General features: G+C 36.8%; 1 protein-coding gene across 1 annotated transcript in view; it reads left to right on the top strand.

Annotated features, from left to right (window-relative positions):
* MIB1 (MIB E3 ubiquitin protein ligase 1) overlaps nt 1-22,234 on the top strand; it is a 149,297-nt gene that overhangs the window by 118,850 nt on the left and 8,213 nt on the right. The window contains exons 17-20 of the mRNA XM_074199524.1: nt 8,007-8,199; nt 14,468-14,546; nt 14,917-15,030; nt 16,971-17,071. Of these exons, the coding sequence (XP_074055625.1) occupies nt 8,007-8,199; nt 14,468-14,546; nt 14,917-15,030; nt 16,971-17,071 (487 nt within the window). The remainder of the gene's footprint in view (nt 1-8,006; nt 8,200-14,467; nt 14,547-14,916; nt 15,031-16,970; nt 17,072-22,234) is intronic.

Below are 22,234 nucleotides of genomic sequence, written 5' to 3'. Positions count from 1 at the left end.
CTGTAAGTTTTCACATTGGAATCTCTTTCAGGTGGTGGTTGATGCAGTTTTTCCTCAATTTTGTTCTCTTGTTCTAGTACTTCAGGGTCATTTTTTGGTAAAAGTTTGTTATAATATTGTAACTAGCCTTTTAAAAAAAATCACAACTTTCAGGTGGTCCAACAAATTTTATTTTGTCTCTCCTCGATATGTTCTACATACCATTGGTTTTCTTTTCACCATCTCATCTAATTTTTCTTTCTTTTGATTTTGTTTTATTATTTTTTATTGTCTTATATAACAGCTATGGCTTCCCCTAACCCAATTTTAGGTCCCCCCCCCCCATTTCATTCTTTGCAAGGCAAGTGGGGTTAAGTGGCTTGCCCAAGGCCACACAGCTAGGTAATTATTAAGTGTCTGAGACTGGATTTGAACCCAGGTACTCCTGACTCCAGGGCCAGTGCTTTATCCACTGCGCTACCTAGCCGTCCCCCAATTTTAGTTTTTAAGGAATTATTTTCTTAAGTTTTTGGATCTCGTTTTCTAATTGATTGACTTTCTTTTCTTAGAATATTCTTAATTTTTTCCCTAATTTTTCATCAACCTTTCTCATTTGATTTTTAAAGTTCTTTTTAAGGTCTTCTAAGAACCCTCTTTGAGCTTGTGAACATTTGATTTTTTTTCTTTAAAGTAGTAGAATTTTGTTTCTTTGTTTTTAGCTTTGCTATCTTCTTTCTGGATATGAACTCAGCTCTTTTTTAATCCCCACAGTAGCTATCTATGGTTGTGTTCTTTCTTCTTTGCTTACTTATTGTCATTTTTTTGCTTATTATTAACTTATTATTATAGTCAAGTTTTAATCCCCAGTTATGGGAGATGATCCCTTAGACCTTAGGTTTTACTTTAAGATGTTTTTTCTAAGCATTGTGCACCCTTGAGCAGTGGCTGAAGCCCCCAACTATGCAATCACTGTGAAGGATCTTGCTTCCTACACTCTCTCAAGACTCACCCTTCTGCCTTGGGACCAGTCCCTAAACTAGGGATTTATCCTTTCTGTTAGTGCCCACAGACAGTCTACAGTCTTTTCTCCTCTACTGTTGTTCTCACCAGACATGTGCTTGTTCCTTCTCACCCACAGCCAAAGCCTCAGAAAGAGTCTGGTCAACACCTATGCCTGATGTCCAGTGACAATGGAGGATCCTTCAGTCTTCTTCCCTTTCTTAGCGTTCACCCCCCACACTATTCCTAGATTTTGTTGAGGCCACTTTGCCACCTGTGCAACCTCCCCTTCCCTGGCTTTCTCCCATTCTTTATTGATTCCATAAAGTCTGCCTGGACATATTTGCACCTTAGGTTGGTTAGTCTCTCTGCCCCCTGGAGGTCAGGTTTTTCTTAGGTACTCCTAAATTGTCTTAGAAAAACAACTGCTTTACCCTCACTTTTAATTACCTCTGCTATTAAAAATTCCCTCAGAAGCCATTTTTTTAAAATTATGTTTGTGGGAGAATTTTGGAAAGCCTAGTGTTCCCAGTCTTATTCTGCTGTCTCTCTGGAGTATTCTCTCTCACTTTCTTATTAATTCTGGACAACCTGACTTTGATGTCATCATTCAACCCAAATTTCTCTCTCCAAAGTCTCTAATGGGGGATTTCAGGGTGGAGCCAAGATGGTGTCATGAAGCTAACCTGATCCCAGAGCCTTTTCCTATTAAAGATAAATGAAGCTTCTACTCTGACATTTAAACTGCAGATCCCACCAAGAAAAAGAGAAGATTCAAAGAAGTTTTCAATGGTGGACATCAAGGAGGATCTTCAGTGAAGGTCTGTCTCTGGGGGGAAAAGGGGAAGAAGTAAAACCTAGGACACAAGAAAGAAGGAAAGCCAGTGAAGGCTTTTAGACACTGTGTGCAATCTAGGTCCCAACAGCTTGACAACAGCAGAGATCCTGGCAGCTAGGTAGTAATCCATCAGGGTCAAATCCAGCCCCAAAGTCTGAAACCTGGGAACATTGGGGTAAAAGACAGGACTCATTTGGGAACAAACCACTGTTAGGTTGAAACCTGGACATAAAAGAGGAGACAAACTTCTGCAAAGGAAAGGCTTGGACTGCATAGGCAGCATCTTGGCCAATGACAAGCCAGGGATCAGACCCTAGTCCCAGCAAAAAATAAAATAAAATAAAAGGCTTGGATCTATATTTCCTATGTCCTAGGAGCAGAGCCAAAACATCAAAGATGTGCAAAAAAGCTCAGTATGGAAAACTACTTTACAGACAAAGATGATAACAATGCCATGTCTGAAGAAAAAAAATCAGTGAAATTCACTCACAGAAGTTTCAAAACAGTCTATGAATTGGACTCAAACTCATTGAAGAGCTTAAAAAAGAATTTAAAAACCCAAAAAAAGAGGAAGAAGAAAAATGGAAAAAAGAAACGAGAGTCATGGAAGAAAATTATGAAAAATTGACCAGAAAATTCAACCCCTTTACAAAGGAAATAGAAAAGATAATTGAAGAAAATAAAAATTAGAATTCTAAGTTCTAATTTAGAAATTGAAAAATTCTAAAAATTATAATTGAAGAAATAGAAACCAGTGAATCTATGAGATTCCATCAAACAAAATAAAAAGGCTAGAAAAATTGGAAGAAAATGTAAAGTACTTTTTAGGGGAAAATGACATGGAAAATAGATCCTAGAAGAGACAATCTATAAATCATCAAGCTACCAGAAAGCCTAGATCAACAAAAAGAACTTGGAAAACATCATGCAGGAAATTATTAGGGGGAAAAACTATCCAAATCTGCTAGAACAAGAAGACAATATAACTATTGAAAGAATCCATAGAACCCCTCCAGAAAGAGACCCTAAGATTAAAAACTTGAAGGGCTGTTATGTAGCCTAATTCCAGAACTCTCAAATCAAGGAGGGCATATTGTGAGCAGCAAAAAGAAAACAGTTCAAATACAAAGGAAGCACAGTCAGACTCACACAGAACCTATCAGCCTTAATATTAATAGACTGGAAGACCTGGAATACCATATATTAGAGGGCAAAGGACCTGGGATTACAACCCAGAATTTCCGGCCCTGTAAAATTCAGCATGTATAGTCAGGAAAAAAAGTAGGATGTTCAGCGAGATAGAAGACTTCCAGAATTTCCAGACATAAAGATCAGAACTGGGGGGCGGAGCCAAGATGGCAGCAAGAATGATCGTGTCTTAGACGCTCTCTCATAAATCTTTGAAACTATTTTCAAGAGACAGAACCCTCAGAGGGACCCAATGAGGCAGTTTTCCTACTCAAGGTAACCTGGAAAAGAGCAGAAAGGCTCTGCTCCCCGGGGTCAGAGGGGTGGCCCGCCAGAGCGAAAGAACTTCAGCCTCCGGGAGGCAGCCCCAGGGAGCTGGGAGCCGCGGCTCACAGCAGCGGGGGAGTCTCCTGAGCTGCATCCCGGGGAGCACCGGACACACAAATTGGGGGTACAGCGAGGGACGGGACCTCTGCCAGAGCAAGCACGTGAAGCCCAGCCCTCAGGGCACACAGCGAGCAGTGTGGCCACAGCACCCCAGATCCAGGAACCAGATGCAGGAGTCCCCAGGGCATGAGCCCATTGAACCTAGGGAGGGGAGTGAAGAGAGACTGCAGAGCTCTGTCCTCTGCCCCTGGAACAGGACTCTGGGGCTCTGACCACATTCAGATCCTGATCCCAGTCTAGGCCCCCCCATAGAACAGCAGCCCCCCCCCCACCTCAGCCCCGTGGCAGAGGGGGGCGCTTATGGTCATTCACAGACCAGGAGGGAGGACAGAGCCTCACACACTGAGACCCTTGTAGGAGTGTCCCAAAAGCTCAGGAAGCACCCCAAAAACATGCTAAGGAAAATGAGCAAGCAGAGAAACAAGAGGAACACCATTGAGAAATATTTTGCATATGAGCCCAAGAAGGAAGGATCAAAACACTCAGTCTGAAGATGAGGAAGCACAAGCTGTTGCATCTAAACACTCCAAGAAAAACAGAAATTGGGCTCAGGCTATGACAGAGCTCAAAAAAGACTTTGAAAATCAAATGAGGGAGTTAGAAGAAAAACTGGGAAAAAATAAGAGAGATGCAAGAAAAACATGAAAATGAAGTCAGCAACTTAGTCAAGGAAATCCAAAAAAAATGCTGAAGAAAATAGCATGCTAAAAACCAGCTTAGGTCAAATGGATAAAACAGTTCAAAAAGTTATTGAGGGGGGTGGCTAGGTGGCATAGTGGTTAAAGCACAGGCCCTGGAGTCAGGAGTACCTGGGTTGAAATCTGGTTTCAGACACTTAATAATTGCCTAGCTGTGTGGCCTTGGCCAAGCCACTTAACCCCGTTTGCCTTGCAAAAACCTAAAAAAAAAGTTATTGAGGAGAAGAATGCTTTAAAAAGCAAAATTGGCCAGATGGAAAAAGAGATAAGAAAACTCTCTGAGGAAAATAAATCCTTCAGACAAAGAATAGAACTCAGAGAGATTGATGAATTTATGAGAAACCAGGACTCAATACTTGAAAACCAAAGAATGAAAAATAGAAGAAAATGTGAAACATCTCATTGAAAAAACAACCGATATGGAAAACAGTTTTAGGAAAGATAATTTAAAATTATTGGAATACATGAAAGTCATGATCAGGAAAAGAGCCTTGACGTTAGTCTGACTATTCACCAAATAAGGGAGGAGGGTGGGAAGGGAGGTAGAATATATATAAGGATGAATGTTTAAAAAAATAGCTGAATTTTTGGGGAAAATTTTTTTTTAAATATAGTGAAGATAATATGCTTCAAATCGCAAAAATAAAAAACCAAACAAAAGTTATTGATGATTTATTAATTGTTAAATCCAATGGCATTTTCTAAAGAGACCTCCCTTCTTGACATGTCTGGAGCATTGGACACTGTTGATCACTTTTTGCTCCTTATTAGTTTTTTCTTTATTACTTTTTCTCATTTATTAGTTTATTTTTTATCTAGATTTTCATAACACCACTCTCTCCTGGCTCTTCTATTTATCTGACAGTTTCTTCTCAGTATTTTTTTCTTAGATTTTCATCCAGGACTCTCTTCTTCCTCTATGCCATTTCACTTTTCTTGTTCCCAGGAAATGTGACTGGCTAAAGGTTCCAAACATAGACATAAAAGAGTTCACTTAAAAAATCAACTCTGACCCAGAAGAATTTAGGAACCAAAAAAGCTAAGGGAGAGAAAGATTAGCAGCAACAGCAGATACCATGGGGAAATAAGTAGTAAGAAAGGATATAAGGGCATGAAAGTTTATTTTGGGAAATCATGCTTCCCAAGAGCAGGCTGGCCTCTCAAAGGAAGACTAGCAACTCAACTGATAAGTGCGTTTTAAAGTAAAGTTTTAAAGGAAGATGAGATAATTAAGGATACTAAATAGGAAGAGGGTAGCTCAGAGAGCAGATGAGGAACTGTAGTTCAAAGTTGATAGGGGCTTGCACTATGGGTGGGACAGGAGTATATATTGCCTTGAGTAGTATGATAGTGGTCACTGTTAAACTTGAGATATCTGGTCAGTGCAGAGGGAATAGCTTAATTATAGAATATATTTCTCCTAACATTTCCTCTACTTCAGTCTCATTAGCTCTCATGGGATTCATTTATTGTCTCTCTGCTGATAATTTTTAAAACTACTTATCCCACCCCAACTAGTCTCTGACCAACTGTTGACTAGACATCTCAAACTGAATAGACACTTAAACTCACCATGTCCAAAATGAACTAATCTTTTCCCCCAAATCCTTCCTCCTTCCAAACATCACTCCCAGTCCCTCAGGCTTGTAACTTAGATAATCATCCTCAACTCTACATTCAACCCTCATTACCAATCTATTACCAAGGCCTGTCAGTTTGACCTTTATAACATCCCTCCCTCTTTACTCCTTGGATATTGCCTCCACCCTGGTGCTGACCCTTATCCTCATGCCTGGACTATTGCAGTAGTTTGGTTGGTTTCCTGGCAAGAAGTCTCTCCCCACTCTAATCCTTACTCCACTTACTTTGCTGCCAAAGTGATTTTTATAAAATACAGGTTCAGACATGTTGCATACACCCTACATTTTGGTGGTTCCCTATCATCTTCAAGAGTAAATATAAAATTCTGTTTTATAGCCTAGCTTCCCCCTCCTAGTCTTTTCACACCTTTGGTCCAATAACTTTGGCTTCTTTTTTGTTCCTTGAATTAGACACTCTTTTTTTCACTTTCACGAGGGTTATCTCTCATGCCTACAATGTTTTCTCTCTTCAACTCTGTCTCCTGGCTTCCCTGAATTCCTTCAAGTTTCAGTTAAAATCCTGTATTCTACAGGAGGCCTTTCCCATTACCTCTCCCCATTCCACCCTCAATATCTCTTCTCATAACATTTCCTCTGCCCATTATTTCCTTCTTATCCTATATACATCTTGTTTGTATATTCCTCTGTGAACTATTTGAGGGCAGGGAGTATCTTTTGCCTTTTCTTTGTATTCCCTATGGTTAGCATAGTACACAGCACATAGTAGGTACTTAATAAATAAGTGACTTAAATTGACTCAACAACTCTGTCACTGTAATTTAAATTCTTTTCATACTATGATACTCCAGGGAATGTTGGATATATATTTTTTCATTATTCTTAGGGATATACTAATTTAAATTCTTCTGATATAGAATTCTGGATGATTTTTGATGTTGTTTAGGTGGACTTTTGTAGTGATTCAAGTTTGAGATCTTTGCAAGTACTGCACACTTCCTGAATTGAAACTATCATTATTTCCTCCTGTTTAATTCCAGCTAATTTTCCAACTACAGAACTTTTCTAAGATGCTCATTATCTTCATTGCTCATATCTTTTCTTTCTGGGGGGGAGAGGGGGAGACAGTGTCAACATTATCAACATTATGAACATTATCACTAGCTCCTCTGTTCTCATTAAACAAAGAAAAATACAGTCCTATGCAAATAAACATAGTGAAGTAAAAAAAAAAAAACCCACACAAATTTGTCCCTGTACAGAAATTTATTTCCTGCTGCTTTTTTGACTCTTAGGAGTATAAGCTAACCAGGAGGAGCTAGTTACCCTATGTCGTCGTCATTCCTCTGGAGTCATAGTTAGTCATTGTAGTTTTGAAAGTTCTTAAATCTTCTAAAGTTCCTTTTCTTTGCAAGTATTACTATATGAATTGTATAATCCTGGATGATCAGATTTTCTTTATAGCTGTAACTCCCTAGTGTGTTCTGAAGTTCTATAGCATTCATTATTTGCTAAATGTTACTTAATAGCTTCATTCCATATAAAGAAATATGGGAGTTAGATTTTTTAGTATCTGTGCTCCCTCTGCTGGCTCTACAAAAGATAAAATATATTAATGAAAATTGTTTTTAAGAAATAAATGTTTTCCTGACACTTTTGGGTTCTAAACATCACTGCTGTTTTGTGCTATGATTCTTCCCCTACCCGTTGCAAATTATAGTGATTGAGTCTGATTCTCAATGCAAAAAAAAGATGCTCTTAGAGACCCTTTCTTCTCTGCTGAGAAAAGAGAGGATATGTTTTATCCATTCTTTTGGTTAATTATATATTTTTAAATACTTAAAAGAGTTTGACATCCACTTTAAGAAGTCTTTTCATTTTTGTTGTAGTTTTGTTTAATGAACAGTATTTTTTGATGATCTTGGTCTTTTTGACTGATAGTAATAATTACTTAACTTTTAAACTATTTAAACAATCATTTTCAGTGTGACCTAGCTTTTTTTTTTTAAAGGGTTATTTCTAATTTGTAGCTTCAGTTGTAAGGAAATTATACCATAGTTAAAATATGGAGAATACAATATAAGAAGACTCTAAATATTAAATATTTTTTCTCCCATCTTACTTAATTACTATTCCTGGATGTTCTTAATATTTTATTTTAATAATTAAAAGACGCATTGGTTGAAATTTTATTAGAAGCTGTTCAAAGAACAATTACCTATGATAATCTTGTTTTATCTTTATGTTTTATCTTATTAGTGGTCAGGTGGGATCACGGAGTCCTTCTATGATCAGTAATGATTCCGAAACATTAGAGGAATGTATGGTATGTTCAGATATGAAGAGAGATACTCTTTTTGGCCCATGTGGACATATTGCTACATGTTCTCTGTGTTCTCCACGTGTCAAGAAATGCCTCATCTGTAAAGAACAAGTTCAGTCAAGAACAAAGGTAACTGTCATATGTTTTCCTTTATTTCTTTTATCCTTTTTTAGCTCTTTAAGGCAATTTTAATGATAAATGATTTTTATCTGTTGTGACTGTCAAATTACTTTTCAGTGGAACAGAGTTCAAGAATATTCTGTGTTGGGGCAGCTAGGTGGCACAGTGGATAGAGCACCGGCCCTGGAGTCAGGAGTACCTGAGTTCAAATCTGACCTCAGACACTTAATAATTACCTAGTTGTGTGGCCTTGGGCAAGCCACTTAACCCCATTGCCTTGCAAACAAACAAACAAACAGAAAAAAAGAATATTCTGTGTTTACCCATTTATAGGGATTGTGCATATTATATATTTGACAAAGAAAAATTCTAATGGTCCTGAAAAAGACTATGGCTGAGACACTAGCATTAAGAGTATGCTGATGTAGAGTTTGTGGTTTACTCATGATCATTCTTGTGGTGGATCTGGAAGTTTTTATGCTTTTTTATTCTTTTTTTTTTTTAAGATTTATATACCACAGTTTGCTAAGCCATTGCCCAATTGAAGGACATTTACTTGATTTCCAATTCTTTGCCACCACAAACAGGGCTGCTATGAATGTATTTGTACAAGTGATGTTTTTACCCTTTTTCATCATCTCTTCCGAGTATAGACCCAGTAGTGGTATTGCTGGATCAAAGGGTATGCACATTTTTGTTGCCCTTTGGGCATCATTCCAGACTGTTCTCCAGAAAGGTTGTGTGAGTTCACTGTGTTCACAGCTCCACCAATAATATATTAGTGTCCCAAATTTCCCACAGCCCTTCCAACATTGATCATTGTCCTTTCTGGTCATATTGGCCAGTCTGAAAGGTGTGAGGTGGTACCTCAGAGATGCTTTAATTTGCATTTCTCTAATAAGTAATGATTTAGAGCAATTTTTCATATGACTATGCATTGCTTTGATCTCCTCATCTCTAAATTGCCCTTGCATATCCTTTGACCATTTGTCAATTGGGGAATGGCTTTTTTTTAATTTGACTCAGTTCTTTATATATTTTTATATATTTCCTTTTCAGAAATACTAGTAGTAAATATTGTTTCCAAGTTTACTACATTTCTTTTGATCTTGGTTACAGTGGTTTTGTCTGTGCAAAAGCTTTTTAATTTAATGTAATCAAAATCATCTAGTTTGTTTTTAGTGATGTTCTTCATCTCTTCCTTAATTATAAAATTGCTTCCCTTTCCATAGATCTGACAGGTAAACTACTCCTTGATTTTCTAGTTTGTTTATAATATTGTTTTTTTATAAAGTCTAAATCCTGTATCCATTTGGATCTTATCTTGGTATAGGGTATGAGGTGTTGATCTAATCCAAGTTTCTTCCATACTAACTTCCAATTTTCCCAGCAGTTTTTATCGAAGAGAAAGTTTTTATTCCAATAGCTGGACTCCTTTGGTTTATCAAACAGCAGATTGCTTATACTTGTTTCCTGATAATTGCACCTAGTCTATTCCACTGGTCTACCACTCTGTTTCTTTGTCAATACCAGACAGTTTTGATGACTGATGCTTTATAATATAATTTTAGATCTGGTAGGGCCAAGCAACTTTTTTTGTACTTTTTTTCATTGAATTCTTTACTTTTTTATTTCTTCATATGAGTTTACTTACAACTTTTTCTAACTCACTAAAGTAGTTTTTTGGAATTTTGATTGGTATGGCACTAAACAGGTAGTTTATTTTTGGTAGAATTGTCATTTTTATTATATTAACTCGATCTATCCATGAGCAGTTGACGTTTGCCCAGTTATTCTGATTTTATTTCTTTGAGAAGTGTTTCGTTATTGTTTTCAAAAAGTTTCTGAGTCTGCCTTGGCAAATAGACTCCCAGGTATTTTATATTGTCTGAGGTTACTTTGAATTGGATTTCTCTTTCTAGCTCTTCCTGCTGTATCTTGCTAGTCATATATATATAAGTTGAGGATTTATGAGGGTTTATTTTATATCCTGCAACTTTGCTAAAGTTGCTAATTGTTTCCAGTAGCTTTTTAGGTGATTTCTTGGGATTCTCTAGGTATACCATCATGTCATCTGCAAAGAGTGAGAGTTTTGTCTCTTCCTTCCCAATTCTAATTCCCTCAACTTCTTTTTCTTCTCTAATTGCTAAAGCTAACATTTCTAATACAATATTGAATAGTAGTGGTGATAATGGGCACCCTTGTTTCACCCCTGCTCTTATTGGGAATGCCTCTAGCCTCTCCCCATTGAATATAATGCTTGTTCATGGTTTCAGTTAGATACTGCTAATTATCCTAAGGAACAGTCCATTTATTCCTACATTCTTTTGTGTTTTTAGTAGGAATGGGTGCTGTATTTTGTCACAAGCTTTTTCAGCATCTTGATATAATCATATGATTTCTGATAGGTTTGTTGTCAATAAAATTAATTATACTAACAGTTTTCCTAATATTGAACCAAACCTGAATTCCTGGGATAAATCCTACTTGATCATAATGTATTATCCTAGTGATAACTTCTAATCGTTTTGCTAAGATTTTTATTTAAGATTTTTTATCTATATTCATTAGGGAGATAGGTCTATAATTTTCTTTCTCTGTTTTAACTCTTCCTGGTTTAGGTATCAGCACCACATTGATGTCATAGAAAGAGGCAGAATTCCGTCTTTCCCTATTTTTCCAAAGAGTTTATATAGAATTGGAACCAATTGTTCCTTAAATGTGTGGTAGAATTCACTTGTGAATCCATCAGGCCCTGGAGATTTTTTCTTAGGGAGTTCAATGATGGCTTGTTGAATTTCTTTTTCTGAGATAGGGTTGTTTAGGTATTTAATCTCCTCTTCATTTAATCTGGGTGAGTTATATTTTTGTAAATATTCATCCATTTCACTTAGAATGTCAAATTAATTGGCATAGAATTGGACAAAATATTCCAAATTATTACTTTTAATTGCAATTTGGCTTTCTTCTTTTTTTTTTAATCAAATTGACCAGAGGTTCATCAATTTTATTGGCTTTTTCATAAAACCAACTCTTGGTTTTATTTATTAATTTTATTTTATTTTTGCTTTCAATTTTATTAATTTCTCCTTTAATTTTTGGGATTTCTAATTTGGCATTTAATTGGGGGTTTTTAGTTTGTTCTTTCTCTAATTTTTTTAGTTATATATTTAGTTCATTGATTTCCTCTTGATTATTAGGTTTTTATGCCCTAGTAATGGCCAGTTTTTGTTTAAGTGCCATGTACTACAGGGGGAAAAAAAGGTATATTCCTTTCTATCCTCATTCAATTTTTTCCATAAGTCTATCATATCTAGGTTTTCTAGCAATCTGTTTACCTCCTTAACTTCTTTGTTGTTTATTTTATGATTCGAGTTATCTGAATCTGAGAGCGGGAGGTTGAAGTCTCACACTAGTAGAGTTGTGCTGTCTATGTCTTCCTGTAGTTCTTTCAACTCCTCCTCTAAGAATCTGGATGTTATCCCATTGGGTGCATACATATTCAGTATTGAAATCACCTTATTGTCTATGGTACATTTTTGGACAATATAGTTTCCTTCCTTATCTCTTTTTTTTTTTTTAAGAGAAAGATTTTATTTGAGTTTTAAAATTTTTCCCCCATTCTTGTTTCTCTCTCTCCCCACCCCCCACAGAAAGCATTCTGTTAGTGTTTATATTGGTTCCATGTTATACATTGATGTCAGTTGAATGTGATGACAGAAATCATATCCTTAAGGAAGAAAAATAAATTTCTTTTTTAACACTATTTTTGCAGCTCTTTTGTCTGAGATAAGGATTGCTACCCCTGCTTTTTTCACTTCAGCTGAAGCAAAATATATTTTTCTCCAATCTTTTACCATTATTCTATATGTATCTCTCTGCTTCAGATGAGTTTCTTGTAAGCAGCATATTGTAGGATTCTGGTTTTTAATCCAGTCTGTTATTTGCTTATGTGTTAAGGGAGAGTTCATCCCATTCACATTCAAAGTTATAATTTCTAACTCTTTATTGCCTTCCATGCTATCTTCCCTCTGCTTGTATTTTCCCCCTTTATCCATATTCCCCAGTATTTTGTTTCTGAATACTGTTCCCTTCAGTGTGTTTGCCCTCCTATATCCACCACTTCCCCTTCTTTCCCCTTTCGCTTTTTCCCCCTTTTCCCTTCCCTTCCTTCTGTTAGTTTCCCTTTTTCTCCCCCACCTGTCTCCATTCCCCCCCTCCCCCTTTCCTCTTTTAATACTTGACAGTTTAGATGTTTTTTAAGTTACCTGAGTGTGTGTGTAAGTTTAAACCAAGTCTGATGAGAAGAAGATTCAGGTGTTTCTCATCTCTTCCCTTTTTCTCCTCTATTACAATAGGTCTTTTGTACCTCTTAATGTAATGAGATTTTATACTTTTTATTATAAAAGGAGTTTTTATGTTTTTTATTCTAAAAGGAGAAACTTTGCAGGAACCTGCATAGTGTGAATGATGGTTTTGTTTTGCCCCTTGCTTTTAACATCTGCAATGACCAAATAACTGTAATTTGAGTTGTAGCTAGGTTTCCCTCTTAAGAAAAGGCAAAGGGAAATATGACCAGAAAGAGCAATGATCAGTGTTGGAAGGAATGTGGGAAATCTGGGACACTAATACATTGTTGATGGAGCTGTGAACTCATCCAGCCTTTCTGGAGAGCAATTTGAAATTTATGCCTAAAGAACAATTAAAATGTGCATACTCTTTGATACAGCAATACCACTACTGGGTCTGTACCTTGAAGAGATCATGAAAAAGGGTAAAAGCATCACTTGTACAAAAACATTCATAGCAGCCCTGTTTATGGAGGCAAAGAATTGGAAATTAAGTGAATGTTCATCAATTGGGAAATGACTGAACAAATTGTGGTATATGTAAGTTATGGAATACTATTGTTCTGTTAGAAACCAGGAGGGATTGAAATTCAGGGAAACCTGGAAGAATTTGCATGAACTGATGCTAAGAGAGATGAGCAGAACCAGAAGAACATTGTATACCCTAACAGCAACATGGGGGTGATGATCAACCTTAATGGACTTGCTCATTCCATCAGTGCAACAATCAGGCACAATTCTGGGGTATCTGTGATGGAGAATACATCTATATCCAGAGAAAGAACTGTGGAGTTTGAACAAAGACCAAAGACTTTTACCTTTAGGGAAAAAAACGACCTATTATCTTACGTAATTTTGCTACCTCTTATACTTAATTTTTTTTCCTTAAGGATATGATTTCGTTCTCATCACATTCAGCTTAGATCAATGTATACCATGGAAACTGCCTTCTGTGGGGGTGGAGAAAGATTAGGGGGAAAAATTGTAAAATTCAAAATAAATAAATTTAAAAGAAAGGAAAGGCAAGGGGATGAGAGGAATTCTTTGTTTTCTGGTTCTCAAAAAAAATCAATTCTTCATACACTGCTTCATGTACAATGCATTGCACTAATTGCTGGGATTATAGTCAAAATAGAAACTGCCTTAAATCCTGTTTAAAGTGTTTGAACTTTTGGACAGCATTTCATTTGCATTCTTTCTCATTTGAACTTCCACCATTCCTGGGAAGTAGTTATTATTTTATAGCTAAAAAGTTGAGATTTGCTTGATTTGCCTAAGGTCATGCAACTAGTAAATATTTGAGGCAGGATTAGAGATTAGGTCTTTCTGACTCCAATGGCAATGTTTAGCCATATAGACTGAGTCAAGGAAAAGTTGCTATGACCCAGACAATCTGGGATTGAATTTAGCTATTGGAATAAGAAAAGCTCTCTAAAAGCTTATCTATTTCTATGCCTTTGTATGAGTTTTAGTTTTCCTTAATTTCCTTGAAAAATTCCTTTAGAGAAATAACCAGTCTTTTTGTGGGAGAAATAAAGTGAGAATAACAGTGTAGTGGGGAGAGTTTGAGTCTGATATTCATGGGTGGGGATGTCATCAATAAATGATGATTCTGAGACATAGAGGTGTCATACTCCATTTTATTCTCTGATGGTTCCTTCATTTGTTGATTTTGAAATCCCAGTCCTACCCAGAATTTACTTTTAGGAGAAATAAACTTGGGTAGAAATAAATGTTTGATCTAGTTTGTATATGGTTTAGGTTAAGTGGGAGATGAGTGTCTGAAAGGCAGGGATTCTCATTTGTGTCTATTCTCAACATCCAGTACTTGTCTAGCATACGTATCTTAACATGCTAAGTGTGTGCTTATTGCTTGCCTGATATATTGACTAGATATCTGCCCTAAAATCTTTGACCTCCTCCTGCAGATTGAAGAATGCGTGGTGTGCTCTGACAAGAAAGCTGCTGTTCTCTTTCAGCCCTGTGGCCACATGTGTGCTTGTGAAAGTAAGTATTCCTAGGCAATACTTTACCTACATTACATAGTGTGTTGTAAGAACAGAATAAAAATTAGAATTAAGCTCCTTTTGTGTCCCCAGATGTTAACTTATTTAAAAAACCATAGTCTCTTAACCTTTGGAGGACTCTTCATTTCTTAGCCAGTTCCTATATCCTTCCCAGAGTTCTAAATAGAATTTATATTATCCTTAACCCTGCACAGTATCCATTGTAGTTATTTTCCTTGGTAACACATCAGGGCAGTTTAGTGGGACTAACCTTAAATGTTATTTGAGTAGTTAGAACAACAGTCAACTGCAGAGGAAAGAATAATGTGTATCTCTTGTCTAAATGATGTGTCTACCTCTGTTTTTCCCAGATTGTGCTAACCTGATGAAGAAATGTGTGCAATGTCGGGCAGTAGTTGAACGCAGAGTACCTTTCATTATGTGTTGTGGTGGCAAAGGCTCAGAAGATACCACTGATGATATTGGTAAGTGCTTTCTCAAATTTTTTTCCTCCATGAAAATGAAAAAATGGATAAATAATTCAGAAATATTATAGTTGTGCCCTTTTTCAACAAATTAGAAATGTAAGTCAGAAAATGATACAAATTGATATAATTGGATACTTGTACAACTTTTCCCCAAAACACCCCATCTTTTATAAAGAGAGAACGAACACATTTTGCTTTGTATCTGAGACTCTTATAAACTGGTAGCATACAGTTATTTCTTATGATATGATTAAGGAACTATTAATGGAGATAATACTGAATATTGGATTGTGGATTTTTATTCAGGACTTTTCTCCTCATTTCAAACACAATTGTAAATGTTTCTTCAAGTAGAGAGTCTTCAAACAGAGAGAGTCAATTTGGCAAGGTAGGACTGGTAATGAAATTAGACACCTTTTTTTTCTATTTGCTGTATGCTATAAGACCATCTCTTTAAAACTTGAATTTTTTTCATCTTCTTAGCAAGAGTTCTGTAAAAACAATCTTCCTAGCTGAACAAAAACTATTTTTTACATATAAACAAACTAGGAAAATGTACATTCCCTTTAAACCACAGTCCATTACTGGGCTTGTTCCTCAATGAAGCTATTAATAAGAAAAATGTCCATATATATATACACCAGAATATTTACAGCTCTTTCGTGGTACATTTCCATCAATTGGGGAATAACTGAGAAAAATATGAATGCAATGGAGTATCACTCTGCTATAAAAAATGAATACTGTGATGGTTACAGAAAAGAATCATGGAAAGATATATATATATATATATATATATATACATATATATATATATATATATACAGTTATTCAGTAGTTACTACAACAGTGTAAATGAAAAGACGGCAATATAAAACTTAATTATAACAAAATTATAATGATAAACATTACTAAAATAAAGAGATATGAGAGGACATCCCCAATCCACTCCTTAATGAAGGTTGGATCAACAGGTGTTATATATTGTATATGTTTTTGAACTTTTTTAATGTGTTGATTATTTGTGCTAGCCTCTCCCCCCCCCCCAAAAAAAATAATAGGATTTGTAATTTGGGATGGTTCTTTGGTAGAGCGAGAGGAAGGAATACTTGGGATAACTATGATATAAAAAAATTAGAAAATATCAGTAAAATCTTATTAAGAAAAACAGGGGTGGCTAGGTGGCACAGTGGGTAGAGCACCGGCCCTGGAGTCAGGAGTACCTAAGTTTAAATCTGGTCTCAGACATTATTAATAATTACCTAACTGTGTGACCTTGGGCAAGCCACTTAACCCCATTTGCCTTGCAAAAACCTAAAAAAAAAAAGAAAACAGAAACTTAACTTTAGTGTAGAATTATCTGCCATTGCCTCCCTTTCTTTATCTGTTCACAAAGTCTTCAGACCTATAACTTTTACTCATCACTCTTAGGCTGGTACAGTGGAGAGAGAAAGCAAGCATAATAGAGATATTTATGAGTCTGAGAAGGGGAAGCATGGAAAGTTACGTGGAAGGTATTGCATCTTGTGAATGTTGACTCTAATTTAAAATCTATGTTGAGATTTAATTCCACTTAGGTATTTCAAATGAAGCAATCTGGTTTTTATATTGCTGACAAATACACCCATTGTTTAAAAAAGTCTAACAAACTATAGTGGTCATTTCAATAAAATTTTTTGATATAAAGAATTCATGTAAAAGTATTACAACCAGGGGCAATCGGGTGATGCAGTGGATAGAGCACCAACCCTGGAGTCAGGAAATACTGAGTTCAAATCCAGCCTCAGACACTTGAGGTGTGTGACTTTGGTAAGGCACTTAATCCCATTGCCTTGCAGAAACCAAATACACACACACACACACACACACACACACACACACAAAATTACATCCAGTTAGGGTGAAGGGGATTTAAAATTACTCTGTCTATATTGCAGCAAGTGGAAACATTCCAGTTTTACAAAAGGACAAAGACAACACCAATGTCAATGCTGATGTACAGAAATTACAACAACAGTTACAAGATATCAAAGAACAGGTAAACAAAATCTTTATGTTAAAACACTGATATTTATGAATGACTGTAGGAGAAGAGGTCATCTATTTGCTTCCTGAAATTAAAGCTGTATTTCATTCATCACATTTGTCCTCTAATCTAAATCTGGCTGATACGAATTAATACACTAAATAAAAACTTGAAATATCACTGTTATCTTGCTGCTAGAGCAGCAGTTATCCATTTCTTTTCTATCTATGGCCTGGGCCACCCTGTGCAGTATATCCCTCACCTGCTACTTCATCACATTCCTGTAACCATAGGACTTTGAGGAATGGTTATGAGTGATGTATATTGTTGCGTGGGTGTTTTGGATTTAAGTGAGGTAGAGCTACATGAAGTCAGCTGTATCACTCTCTCTTCCAAAGTTACTTTAATCCAGCATAGCAAGATAGAGTTAAGACAGCTAATTGGTGATGGCTCTAGATGCAATGGGTGACTTGGGGTCTTCAATATCTAACCAAGTTCTTAGCATTCCACAGCACCTGTTTCACCTGGCTTCATGGCCATTGGAATGAATTGTTTGCCCATTCCACCAATGGAGTACTTCACATACTTGGGGTAGACACCCTTCACCACTCACCTACCACAGTGCATTTGAGACACAAAAAAATCTACAAAAGCTTTTTCAAAGAAGATTCCACTCACTCTTGGTCCATGGAATGTACATACATTATCCAATAGACCTGAAAGACAAACAAGTTTATTCTTGTTGTGAGAGAACTCTGCAGATATGTTATCCAAAAAGCAGCCCTGAGTGAAACAAGGCTGGCAATAGCAACAGCAGTGGTCATCTTCTACTGAAGACTAGTGCATCTCATGACCATCTCATCACAAACACTGTCTTCCACTAGCTTAAATGCAGTAAAACTTCCCGGACACACCCTCTAGCAAACATTGACATCTATTAAACAATGTGATTATAAGAAGAGACAGACAGGTTGTGTGAATGACAAAGGCAATGTGTGGTGCAGAGTGCTGGACTGATCACAAACTCATCCTCTTGAAGTTAAATATTCACATTCAACCTAAGCAGTGCCTCCAAGGCAAAATGAATACTAGAATTAATGTCAAGAGATTAGAGTATCTCTCTGAGCTGGAATGGTTTGTTGCTAACCTGGAGAGAAACCTGAGCGAACACATAGTTGGCTACAGTGGAGCAGAAAAAGAGTGGGCAGCTTTCAGAGATCTGATATACAGCACTGCATTTGCTTATCTGGGTCAGAACAGTAGCAAACACCAAGACTGATTTGTTGAAAATGATGGGGAAATAAATACAGAAGCTGCTAAATAAAAAATAAGAACTCACAGGGTTTACTAGCAGGATAGTTCATCCATTTCTAAGAAGGTAGCATTTAATTCCATCAGAAGTAAAGTACAGGTGAAGCTTAAAGAGATGTAGGACTCTTGGCTTAGTAAGAAGGCAGATGAAATTCAGTTTTATTCAGACAGTAAAAAACCAAAATGCTTTTTTGGTGCACTGAAGGCTATTTATGGATCAAAGATATTTGGTGCATCTCAACCACTTAGTGCTGTTGAATCCACATTGATAATGACACAGACATGATCCTAGAGAGATGGCTGAACTCTTCCATTGTGTTCTTAACATGCCCTCTTCAGTCAATGCAGAAGCCATTCACTGTTTATATCAAGTTGAAGTCACTCAGTCCCTAGCTGAAGTTCCAACTGAAGAAGAGGCATTGAATGCCATTAGGCTCCTTTCAAGGGACAAAGTGTCAGTATTGGTTCTATTGCAGCTGAAATCTACAAGGTGGATTGTCCATTGCTTATCCAAAAACTGATTGAAATTTTCCAGATTATATGGCATGTAAGAATTCAAGGATGCTTCCATTGTCCATCTCTCTAAAGGTAAAGGGAATAGATTGTCCTGTGACAATCACAGGGGGTATTTCTCTTTTAATTATTGCTGGTAAGATTTGCCAGAGTCCTTCTCAATTGACTTGATTCTTCACCTGCAAGATGGCCACCTCCCTGAGAGCCAAGCCAGTGTGGCTTCAGAAAGGGTAGAGGAGCAGTCTGCTGGATGCTCAAGGCAAAATGCTAGGAACAGAAAATAGGTCTGTATACAACATTTGTAAATTTGACCAAGTCCTTTGATACTGTCAGTCAAGAGGGTTTGTGGAAAATTATGTCCAAATTTTGTTGCCTGGAGAAGTTCATTAATATTGTCTGTCATTCTCATGATAGCATGCATGTCTTGATTCTGGATAGTGGAAGATGCTCTAGAGATTTCCTTGTCACCAATGGAGTATGTATCCTTGTTCCCAACTTTTAGCATGTTATTTTCAGCCGTGTTATCAAATGCCTTCTCTCAGGATGAACATGGCTTCAAGGTCAGCTACTGATGGTAAATTCTTCAACTTGAAAAGGCTATATAAGCCAAGATCAAAGTGGAGAGAGTGTTGGTGTATGATCTTCTGTTTACAGGTGATTGTACTCTCAATGCAGCCTCTGAAGCTGAGCTGCAACAATGTATGGATCAGTTCTGTTGTTTGTGCTAATTTTGGACTAACAACTAACATCAAGAAAACAAAAGTGGTACATCAGTCAGCACCACACCATCCATATGTGGAACCATTGATTGCTACAAATAGAGAAGTTTTGAGAACTCTGGACAATTTCACATTGACAATGAGGTTGACTCACATTGCCAAAGCTAGCTCAGTATTTTGGAGACGCCAAAAGAAAGTGAGGGAGAGAAGAGATTTTAGACTAACTACAAACTGAACATTTACAGAGCTCTTGTGCTGACTTTGTTGCTATATGCCTGTGAAACCTGGTCAGTCTACCAGCTCCATGACAGGAAACTGAATTGTTTCCATTTAAATTGTATTAGGAAGATCCAGAAGATCACCTGGCAGGGAGAAGATACCAGACACTGAGGTCGTTTCTTGATCTAAACTGCCTAGCATTCCAACATTACTACAGAGAGTGCAATTACAATGGGATGGACATGTTGTTAGAATGGCAGACATACGCTTGCCAAAAAGACTATTTTATTGAGAACTCACACTGGGCAAATGCTTACAAGAGGGGCAGAAGAAGCAGTAGCGAGACTACCTGAAAGTCTCATTGAAGATCTTTAGAATTGATTGTATAGTGGGGCGGCTAGGTGGTGCAGTGGATAAAGCACCAGCCCTGGAGTCAGGAGTACCTGGGTTCAAATCCAGTCTCAGACACTTAGTAATTGCCTAGCTGTGTGGCCTTGGGCAAGTCATTTAACCCCATTTGCCTTGCAAAAACCTAAAAAAAAAGAATTGATTGTATAGCTTTGGTGGCACTGGCACAGGACCACCCAGCATGGCATAACCTTATCTGTGAGGGAGCTGTGCTCTGAGGAAGGCAGAATTGAAGCACCTCAGAGGAAACGTGAAACACATAAATTCAAAGCATCCACCCCAGCTAGTCACATGGACTATTTGTACCCAACCTGTGTTATAGCATTCCAAGCTCATATTGGTCTGATCAGTCACAGTTGGACACACTATAATTTGTCTCAAACATAGTGATGTAATTTTGGTCTTGTTCGATAGTGAAGGACAAGAACCAACCAATTAGCTATCTATGCTTAAAAAACAATTCCATAATAAAGGCATGATGTAAGGAAGGCAGTGCATATCTTCATATTCCAGATTAAAGTTCAAGTATTAATTACATGCAATCAAATTGATTAAATTGATATATTTGTGACTTTGTGCATTCTTGATTTTGGTAGGAAACTTAATGCATTCTAAAACTGGTGCTAAATTTGATGCTAAATTTTCTCACTATGTGACATTGGGGAAGTCATTTAATCTTAGTACCTCAGTATTCTCATCTGTAAAGTAAGACTATTGGGTTTGATAACCTCTGATCTCCATACCTAAATTCATGATCCTCTGATTCATTCCAAATCTGATCATAAGAAGTAGGAATATTTATCTTGGGAGATGAAAGACTTTGATATACTGAAAGTCTGTCAGTTAGAAGAGGGGTTTGTCCTCTAGATGGTAGATTTATGTGCATTGGGCAAATTTAGGCATTATATAAGTCAAAACTTACTGGTAATTAAATCTCTCCAAGAATGGAATGGGCTTACCTGGGGGAGATTGTCCTTATCACAGAACTTTAGAAGATTGTGAATTCTTTTTCAGATATGGGTTGTGTAGTATATAATCATTAATATTCTTTCCAACTTCAAAAATTTCAGGATTCTGTGAATAGATTTAAGACATAGGGAGAAATGGAAGAATAGCCTGTTGTGGTCAAAGGTCTGGGTTGTCAAGAGTTTTCACACACTTCCACTTCTTTACCAGTGTTTGACCTTGATAAGATCAAGGGCACAAAATCTGTGTATAATCTATGCAGAATGAAGGAGATCAGTGGAGTTGAAGAAATTATCAGACTTTAAGGCTAGAATATTTGAGGGGACTTAAGTATATATACATTTGTCAAAGTTTTCAAACTTGAAGTTGGGGATTGAGGAGGATGAGATTATGACTCAGGTTCTGAGTTCCTTGAAAAAGAGAAGAGGAGTAATCTGAGACTTGGACAGTGACTGTACTTAATGATTAAATAAGGTGATGGAGGTGACAGTAGTAATCTTCAAAGTAGGAGAGATTACTGGGTGATGGTGGCATCTGGAAGTTTCAGTCAAGACAAAGGGATCTTCCTCTTCCTGTCCTAGGAAATTGGAAGAGGTTTGCTAGCCTTCTGAAAAAGTTAAGTTTTCATGAGTCTTAGAACATGGAAGAAAAGGATCAGGAAGAGATATAAAGGGAAATGTGTTTATAGAATTGGGGACTCCAGGGGAAATAACACTTTTATAATGCGTGTATGTGTATAAAACTTATATAACTTTCATTGCATCCTAAATTATTTTATTTTATTCTCATATTAACCCTGCATATATGGGACCAGAGATAGTGATGATTCCAGGATGAATCCTTGTTTGAGAGCTTAAAGGACTGAAAGAATGATATTGTCCTCTACAATAATAGAGAAGGTAGATGGTAGACAGCATTTAGGGGAAAAGATAAGTTCAGTTTTGGACATATTTTAAGATATCTACTGATCATTTACTTTGAGATGTCTGAAAGGCAGTTGAAGATTTTGAGATTGGTGCAGGACATATAAATTTGAGAA

The sequence above is a fragment of the Macrotis lagotis genome, chromosome X (genome assembly GCF_037893015.1).
Source record: "Macrotis lagotis isolate mMagLag1 chromosome X, bilby.v1.9.chrom.fasta, whole genome shotgun sequence".
NCBI classification, from domain to species: Eukaryota; Metazoa; Chordata; class Mammalia; order Peramelemorphia; family Peramelidae; genus Macrotis; species Macrotis lagotis.
This window is presented reverse-complemented; position numbering and strand designations above follow the sequence as displayed.